At 39.7% G+C, this 10,264-nt stretch overlaps 1 protein-coding gene across 1 annotated transcript; it reads left to right on the top strand.

The window, feature by feature from the left end:
* The first annotated feature begins 4,669 nt into the window (after positions 1 to 4,669).
* Positions 4,670 to 9,319, top strand: cdc42ep5 (CDC42 effector protein (Rho GTPase binding) 5). The gene is made up of 2 exons (XM_080425688.1): positions 4,670 to 4,818; positions 7,216 to 9,319. The coding sequence occupies exon 2, from the start codon at positions 7,218 to 7,220 to the stop codon at positions 8,169 to 8,171; it is 954 nt and encodes a 317-aa protein (XP_080281814.1). The 5' UTR covers positions 4,670 to 4,818; positions 7,216 to 7,217; the 3' UTR covers positions 8,172 to 9,319.
* The last annotated feature ends 945 nt before the right edge of the window (positions 9,320 to 10,264 follow it).

Genomic DNA, 10,264 nt, shown 5'->3' with positions numbered 1-10,264 from the left:
GACGCCTTCCGTTGCATTGGGTACTTTTTGCCTTTCATTCTGACATTGGGTGTGGCTTTTTCTAGTGTAACAATTTGTTTAAAATAAGTTTAAATAAGTAGTTAGAAGTATTATTATAATTTGTATTATTATTATTATTATTATTATTATTGTTATTATTATTATTATTATTATTATTATTATTATTATTATTATTATTATTATTATTATAGGGTAACCCCTTGTCCTTGTTTTGTCTGAAAGCCAAAGGTTTGGAGTAAAAGTAAAATAATAAATAACTTGTATTCTCTGAAAGGGTCCAAAAATTATGTTATTCGGGTGATTTAGTCAGATTTAACCGGTCACACCTGTAATTTGTTATATGCTGAAGGTCAGAGTTTATGCCCCCTCTCCGACTGCCTAATATGTATGACACATATTGATATTTATTTCAATATATCCTAATGTCTATGGTTAAAGAGGCCTTCTGGTAATCAGAAAGTCACCGTTTTGCCTCCTGGCCCTGGTCTACATGGGAAAGTTAGTGTCTCTCTGTCTGCAATACACTTAACCCTTATAGCTCTATGACTTAACCCCATAACTGCTCCCCTTGATTGCTAATCATAACCATCTGAATATGCATCAGCAGCTGGGTGAAGCTGAAACTGAATTTCCAAAAAATAAAATTAACAATAATAAGCCTAATAATATTTATAATATATATATATTTTTTTTAAATCCACTAACTGTCCAATGTGTGTTCAAAGGCTGCTCAAAAATAATTTACAGGCTAAAGTTACCCTATACATTTCAGTAAGGTCATCATGTGACTTATGTTGAAGCACATGTGCCAGAGAGGCTTCTGTGCAAACAGGCAGATACATAGGCTTGCTCATTGAAAGGCTATTAGATTGGATTGAAAACCATATGCAGCTTTTGTGTCATTACTGTTGTGTTCTACACAGAGAAAGATTTGGGTTGCAGCCTCAAACGGTTTGATTCCGAAAAAGTGACACATTTGCAAAATGATTAGTAAAACAAAACATTAAAAAGATCATGGTCGCCTTCAAGGATAAAAATCAGTCATTGGCTGACAAAATTGTAACTAATGTCATAATGGAACCTCTATAGACATATAGGCCTAGCATGATGGAAGTAAGCTAGTATTCTTTAACTTTTCACCCCTTGTGCTGTTCTGTTGGCCAGTGACCCTTATAACCTCTGACTTGCTTATTTACTGTAGGTATATTTAGGGCAGTGATTCTCAAAGTTTGGTCTCGGGACCACCAGGGGGTTCCAGGGGATCCCCAGCTAAATGGTTGATAATCAGAACCAAATGGACCCTTAAAGGTCAGTAACTGAGAGTGTACAAATGGAACCAAATGTACCCTTGGTTACATTTGTACACTCTCACAGTTAAATTAACACTGAGCGAGGATATAGTGTAGATTAGGGTCCCAGAAATAAATCGTATCATGGGGGTCCGTGGCCTAATGAATATCAAACTGATCAATATTCAGTCTGTCTTTTTAATGTACAAGGTAATATAAAGTCACCAAACACTGTGTTTCCGATATGTGTTTCGTTGGTGCAGGGCTTCCTTTTGGGGTTAATCCAGTGCCAAACCCATAAGTGCTGTGTCCGGTCAGTGCTGGGCTTGTCTTTCAATTGGAGAGAATGAAATTAGTCAAACCAATAAAGCCCCAATGAACTTAATTTAAACTACGTTTGATAGACAGCCAATCGTCCTTTCACTTCAGCTAATTCACCAGTCTGACTGTGAATTAGATTAAGATATTTCTGGAGTGTAACTGATTCCTTCAGTTGCAGCAACATGTTGTCAGGGAGCCCAGTATCTTTATCTGTGTCCCTGGTTATCACCGAGTGATCATGTTTCCTTGCCTGACAAACAACAAAATGATAAACTAATCCCACCTTTTATGGCAAGTATAAAGGTCAGTATGCTACTACCTCTGTTAATCTGGAGTTCTTACTTTAGGCATGTCTTTATATGCCTTTATAGGATTTTCATGAACTGGGATCTACAAGCTCCCAGTTTTTTGACAGCTTGTAGATCTGCAATTTTCACAATTCATCAAAGTATATAATAGGGCTTAAGTGGTTAAGTTATGAATGCACCCTGTCCTCTACAGTATCATGTTTATTTATTATTATGTTTTCTTCACCACTTACTTAGTTGACCGGGGCCCCCCGGGACTCAATCCTTGGCCCCCCCTTATTCTTTCCCAAATCTTTAGCTGGAAATAGCCAATATGCAAGATCACAACACATGGTGTTGCGAGACGTTGTGAGCTTGTAGATTGGCTCTTTTCACCGAATGTTCACCTCAGAATAGGGACACTAAGGTTCATGTGGTTAAACCATAGAGGACATTCAGCCGAGAGGAACGCAGAACAGGGTAGGCCCAGGAATGAAGACTGGCAGGACTTGTTCCCGTAACAATAGAAAACAAATACATTAAAATGTAACATTTGCTGGCCAATACCTTCAGATAACAGGAACTCCTATCCTATAAAGTATACTAAATCCATACATTTTATATAGTTGTTGAAAAGAGCATATAACTATATTATTTCCAGTAAATGTCTCACACTTGACTGTATGTCGTGGAATGGAGCAGCCTTTCATAATATAGAATCTCTGGGCACATCATCACACAAATATGTTGGGTATGTATGAGGCTACCCGACAAACAATGACTCACTTCCCTGCACCACCATTGTACGGAATGCTGGGGTTTGAGCGCTTTGCTCACGATTGTTTATCCCTCTCCCATGGGAGGAAGTGGAATCAGGTGGGTTAAAGTAGTCATGTCCTCCTGATCACCCAAGACAACCTCTGAGGACTTCTTCAAAGTCCCCCTCCTTTCATCTTGTTTTTTTTCTTCAATTATTGACAGTGAAGTGTTAATTAGACCCCCACAGTGACACCAAAATTTGTGCTGTTGTCACTGAGTGGTTTTGGTACACTTTGCTTAACTCACAGTGTTCCATAAAAAAACAGCATAATTACAGTCAATTTCCCAAGTAATTAGGCTATGTGCAGATGCTCAGAATTGGCATGGTTTTCTGGTATAACATTAAGCTTCAACCGTGGACTGAAATACAGCTTTGATGAAGTCTTCAATATATATATCCACCCTCAGTTTAAATTCCATAGGCCTCTCATTTATCCATAACGACATGAGATCTGTGATTACTAGGCACAGGATATGGGAGTAAAGTACAATAATCCCCTGGGCCAATGCCAAGGACATAATCTTTCCCAGTTGGTATTGAAAACTTTACAGAAAAAAGCTGAGTTGAGTAACTACACAACATACCGTAGATTCACTGTTTTGAGAAAGTGCTTATCTACAAAATTGCCTAATTGTGAGCATGAAAGTGTTATGTATGTCAATAAAGTTATAGACTGAGACAATTGGTAAGGCTATGTTAAAGTTATATAGACTGTTTTGAGAAAATTGCGTAGGCCTGTTTTATTTGACTTTGAAATCTGATCTATTAATCTGTTAATTAAACCAGGCTCTATACTAAAGCACATTTCATAATGTCCTTTAAAGTGCTTTACATTATTGTAATATAATATAAAGCAGTATAAAATGGGTTAACAGCTATTTTATAAGATTACACCAAACAAAGTGCCTCTAGGTAGAAATTAAAACAAAACATATTACACAATACAAAAGAATGTTGGTAGGCTACATATGAAAGAATCCATACCAGTCTTCTATTAAAGGCTTTTTTCCATAAGCGACAAATAAAGTGCTTTACATAATTGAAAAAGACAACGTAAAACAGTATAAATGGGTTAACAACTAATATAAAACAATATAAAGCAGTTATGTTGGTACAAAATATATTACACAATATAAAATAAATAATGCAGTTATATTGGTACTTATGAAAGAATCAATACCAGTCTTCTATTAAGGGCTTTTTTCCATAGGCTACAAATAAAGTGCTTTACATTATTGAAGAAGACAATATAAAACAGTATAATAAATGGGTGAGCAACTAATATATCACAATATAAAAGAAACAGAGCAGTTATGTGTTGGTACATATGAAAGAATCCATACCAGTCTTAAAGGCATTTTTCCATAATAAACTACAAATAAAGTGCTTTACATAATTCAAAAAGACAATATAAAACGATATAAATGGGTTAACAACTAGTATAACACAATATAAAATAAACAGTGCAGTTATGTTGGTACAAATAAAATAATCCATAATATAAAAGCTCATCATCCTTTTATAGGCCTGAGAATTCCTGAGAACAGTTGAGAACTTTCTTACTCACTCTCCCTATTAAATGTCGGCGTCACTTCCTCAGCCTTTAAGTTGTAGTTCGTGGTACCGCTGTGTCTCGCGCCGAGAATAGCCGATCTACAAGCTCACGACGCTTCGTCTCCGCGACGCGTTGTGAGCTTATAGATCGGCTATTCTCGGCGCGAGATACCGCCGTCCCACTAAGTATAACCCGGCTTCAGACTTTTTGCCCGGGACTCCCACTTTCCTTGGTGTTTTGCCCAGGTAGGCGTGGTTTTATAGTAAACCTCAACCAAAAACGTATGCCTGAAAACCACGCCCACCTGGTCGAAACACCAAAGAAAGAGGCTCTCCCCTATTTTGCCCATCCCTTAGGAAAAAAAAAAAAAGAAAATCGAAAATTCACGCAGAAGAGAAACGAGTAAGCGACGTTGAGGAAAAAGCCGAGTTGGTGGAAAGAGAAAGACACAAAAAAAAGCCAGATGAACATTGGGATATCGAGGAAGAAAAGGCTGCCAAATACCACCAGAGAACACACTTCAAAGTAAGTTTTATCAAAACTTTCAATGTTTCGTTTCTTTTTTTTAAATAAAAAGCTCACACAGTAACTTGATATTTTCACCGATTATTCCTATTAGTCTCACATTTTAGGTGTAACAGCACTCCGTGGTTCCCTTCCAAGTTGTTCAATATTATTATGATGTCTTTTCCTTTGAGTATTTGATTAATAATCGAATTGGGAGGGAGGGAGGGAACGGGGCAAAGTAGGGGGGGCGGGGAGGGGGCTGGGGTTAGCAATGAGCCCCCCCTCCCAAAACACACACACACACACACACACACACACACACACACACACACACGTACAGTACAGAGTGGGAAAATATGGACACATGCTGACACAATTTGACTGGTAATTATTATACATTGTTAGTTATATGAACATTGTTTTAGGTTTATGTCATATTATATAGACATCAGACTTATCACACTGTAATTTCTTACCGTGACACTAAGGCCATATGTTTAGTTGATCTCACATAATAACCAATCTGACAAATGTGACAACACACAGATGACACTAACTGCATTACCTAATACTGTTCCCTGCTGGGGCTTTAATAATACCAGATGATGGTCTTTTGAAGAGAACAGCCTTATGTCTCTTGTTTTCTCCCTTATAGACCCCTCAGGGTAACAATCCAGAGAGAAGTATGTGCTTGCGTTGCACGCGCGTGTCTCACATACAAGTCCCAGCATGGTTTTCACAGCAGTATCAGAGCCACAAAGCTCTTTGGTTTCTCACACACTCTTGCACAACACACTTGATGTTTCCATGCTGGCCTGTCATTGCAGGCCAGTTAACATATGGCTGTCAACGTCCGGCTCTGCTGTAGCAGTTTTACACAACCCGCTTTTGCACAGCCACTCATTTCTTTTCAGTGGAATTTCAGTAGTTAATGTAGGCCTACATTACATTTTAATCAGAGTGATGTACAAAGCTAACAGTACCAGAGTAGATCATTTCCTGTGTAGCTCAGTGGGTAGAACACAAATACTGCTGTGTCAGGGACCAGGGTTAAGGGTTCCATTCCCCCCAAGCTCAAGAGACGTGCATTTATGGTCTTTGGACTACTGTGCGTTATGTTATGTTACATTACATTAATTACATTATACATGTAGTTTCCCAGAGGAACTTAACATAATTGGAACCATTAGAATGAGTTTGGAATACTAGATTCCCAGTATTGTAAGGAGTGTGTGGTTCGGAGCCATATGGTGTCTGTGATTCTATAAAGATCATGGAAGAAGTACCGATCAGACATAATGGTTTTGCGTTCCTTCTACTGTATATCTGTGATCCAATTTTGTTATTTCAGGTGTACAAATTCAGGACAATGTCTACTTTGATCTTGCTGGGGGAAATTCAGTAAACTTGGCATTGGGCCTGCACGAGTGTGCAGGCCCAATGCCTTTGACCTTTTTAATTATAATGGGAAAACACAAGGATGTACAAATAGCTTCATTCCCTTCTGTCATCGACTTAGGAACTTTATGTTCCAGCCAGACATGGCCCCCTCCTTATAATATTCTGTGCTTGTATTTGTTCCCTCTGTATTCCCCTTGCCCCCATCAAATTCGTTTGGCTGTTTGTAGAAAAAAAGAATGTGTTTTGGATCAATCAATGTGGCAGCAATTACTTCAGGCTATCTGGTCACAACACTATTATCAATGCTCATGTGAGTATGTAAAGCAAAGGAATGCAGTCCAGGGATTGAGTTTAGACCGTTGCTAACAGCATGTGTGTAATGTCAAGGACAGCAAGTATATATAGTGTATTATATATATTATATATATATATACTGTTATTATGTATAAACATATAATAATAATAATAAACCTTCATGACATGAAATACAGCTCAAAGTGCTTTACAGAGCAAGAATACAATTACAGTTACAACTAATTTAACAATAAAGCAAAAAAGAAAAGCAAAAGCATAAAACAACATTAAAATAATAGCAAAAGGCAGTGAATCAGGCAAGACATATGATGTCATATGGCATGACAGCCTCCGCTGCTGTGTCCAAGTAGAGATGACTGACAGTATTCATGACGTCAGAGCACTGCAGTGCCCAAATAAAGACATCGCAACACATCATGTCTGCATTATGGCACAATCGCATAGAAGTAATGGGAAAACCTTGGGAGTGTACTCTCAGCCAAACATAATAACAGCAGGAGAATACGTGTTCGAGCAGATAGATCTCCTTGGCATTACACATATTGAGCAACGGTCTCTAAACTGTGTATTGCTGATTTGCATTCCATTGCTTCACAAACCCTCACCCAAGTGGAGTCACTGTGATTTATTTATCCAATTCGAACACATTCTATTGTACACTATTACAATTTACTATGTCTTTTTTCTGTTGTCATCCAGTCATGCCACTCCACAAGTCGTCCCGGGCTCCTCGCCTGGACCCGACCATGATCTCGGCCCCCCTCGGCGACTTCCGCCACACCATGCACATCGGGCGGGGAGGCGACGCCTTCGGCGACACCTCGTTCCTGTCGAGTCACGGCCCCGCAGGCCCTGACCAGAATGCTCCAGGGAACATGCCGGGCGGTGTCGACTCTCAGACGATGGCCGACCATGACGGTCCAAAAGCAGCAGGTGACCTTGGATGCCCGGAAAGCAACACGATTCAGCACTCAGAGTCTGTGTCTTCTTTCGATCTGGACCTGGACCTGGGCCCGTCTATGCTTGGAGACATTCTGGGGGTGATGGACGGACTGGGCCTCGACTCCGACTGGACAAGCACCAACGAGGAAGAGGTGTTTACTCCCAACGGTGGCGCGGGCACGGCTGAAACAAAGCCGTGCAAGATAGAGTCAGACGAGGGGTCGATGAGCGAGCAGAACGAGCTGAACGGGAATAAGCTGGTTGACGACGCGCCGGTAGATGGCGGAAGGATAACGGACGAAAACGGCATCAAGCCAAAGGGGCTGCGACCAAAGGTGAGATTCAGCGACAAGAGAGAGGAAATCACTCGCCAGGCCTCCGAGGAAGAGGAGGGTCAGGGCTTTGACTTCCAGGACGACGATGAGCTAGAGTGCGGCAGTCCGACTGTGGGGGAGGTCAAGCGAGGTACTCACCCGGTCAGCAGCAGCGGAGGAGGAGGCGAAGCGGAGGTGGCCAGTCACAAAGCGGAAGTGCCACCCAGTCCCGCCTCATCGTCGCACAGCTCGGAATATGAAGGAGTGACGCCATTGGACAGGAGGAGGGTTGACAGCTGTCATTCAGAGACTGACTCCGAGGAGGAGGAGGCGGAAGGGGGGGATGACGGCAGAGGTTACACATTTGAGGACGAGTTTGACGATGAGATCGGCCTATAGGAAAATGTGCGTGGCTCTCATGAAAACACATCTTTGCTGTCAAAGTGAATCTTGTATAGTATAGTATGTATAGTAGCATATTTTTCTTGATTCCTCATTTTTCCATGTCTTACAAAAGGGAGGGGAGGTTAAACAGAGAATATTCCTGAACACAAAGCTGGACATAACAATCAACCGTGTTTTGCGGGACTTAAATCTTCACCTTCAACCGTGCAGACGAAGTTCTTCAACTGGAAAACGCTTTACATTTTATAAGAGACGTTATAAAGTATTGCCTGTGTCAGTTTAAACAAAGCAGAACAAAAGCATAGCTTTTGTAAGCACTTTTGATTCATTTCAGGCATCTGGAAGCCTCGCTGTAGAACTGATGCTCAGTGGAAAGTTTGATTCAGGCAAATTGAATGATGCTTGTGATATTTTAAATTCAGAAGCAGTCTAGTGTTTGTGCTTCATTTTAACTGCAAACAACAGGTTTAAAGTTTATTACAAAAGAGTTTTTATATATATATATAATGTGCCTTAAAGGGAGCTGTATTATGTACTATTAATGTGCTGTCCTATTATATGTTGTCTTAAGTTTCTTTTCATATTGCATGTTTTATCTTACAGTCTGGATTGGAGAATGTTTGTCAGTCAGTGCATTTGACTAGCCTTCCAATTTTGTGACTTTCAACCCAAAAAGTGATATTATATAAAACAAAGATATCCTGTGTATTTTATATTACTGTGAACTAGTCGCATTCTAAATCTGTGTGCAGTCTTGAGTCTGACAAAATCAAACCCATGATCTGTCTGCCTGTATTTAGTAGACTTTGTTACCAAAATGGCCAAAAAACTCTTTCCTCTTTTCTTTCTGGAGTGGGTAGGTAAAACATATGACCACTGACAATCTCAAAGTTTAAGTACAATGTCCGGTTGTATATCAGGACCAAAAGTGCGCTTATTTTTGTACAAGCTTACACATGATGCCTCTTCTTGGACCAATTGAACAGACACAGTTGATGTTCATCTCATTCAATTGATCCAGTTGGTAATGCTGGCAACTGGGAGTGTATTTCTATGCTGGAGAAAGGCTTTTCCTACATGTTATATTGTGGGTTTGTGGGGGAAAGAAATCAAATCAATAAAACGACAAAACTGGGAATACATCTGGTTTACCATGTCTTTATTTTTGTCCCAACAAAAAGCATACAACCTCACTGGAGAGACATCTACAGGAAGCTCCCAACATTGCCTACTTTCAACTTGGCGATACTATTTTAGGCATGTCAATGTAAAAGGAAAATAATTCAGAAATAGGGTGACCCAATAACGGAATGATTAGGTCTCATACCACATGGGCTCTAATGCCTGACAGCAAGTCCCCGGTTCGATTCCATTTGCTGCATGTCACTCCCTTGCTGTGTTGCTAAAAAATGACTTACATCCCCCCACAACCTTTTTTCTGTATTTCAGAAAATGCAAATATCCATCCAGCTCAAAGCATTGCAATGCTTTGTGTTGTGATCTTGTAGACTGGCTATTTTCACTATTGGTCATACAACCAAGTATAATAGGGCTTCAATTGTTAAAGGGAAACATAACAGATTTTAGACCAGAATTCTTATTCTATTGTGAGGATGTCGTGAAAATCTGACAACCCAATTTCTTTGTGGCGTTGGAAAACCTTAGTCGGCCTACATAAAACTTTTAACCTTTAAGCTAACAATCTATAAACAAGTGCCATCATCTAGGGGCCTTTGGAATTCTTCCAGGTTTTTAACCAGCTTTTCAGCCCTACTCAAAAAGTATGAACCCTGTGGCTAAGCCATAACCCAGAAAACCATAATGCTGAAAATAGAGAAGGTGCACTTCCGGTACAATAAGCTCTTCACACAACTGAAGAGTGTTGAAAAGGGTTTATTTTTAATGTAAAAATACATTACATGGTTGGAGCCAATGTGTTTACTTATTCTGTCCTGTGAAACCAAACGACAGTAACAACCTTTTGTGTTTTAAAGATTATTCATAATGAAGTCATAATTCAGTCATTGTTCAGATTTTATATTACCAAGATTCTTCTGATCTATAAAATGGAACAGAATGGTACACTT

Source organism: Gymnoscopelus braueri (assembly GCF_963280865.1).
Source record: "Gymnoscopelus braueri genome assembly, chromosome: 4".
NCBI lineage: Eukaryota > Metazoa > Chordata > Actinopteri > Myctophiformes > Myctophidae > Gymnoscopelus > Gymnoscopelus braueri.
Note: the sequence above shows the minus strand (reverse complement) of the source record. Positions and strands in the feature narration are given on the sequence as shown.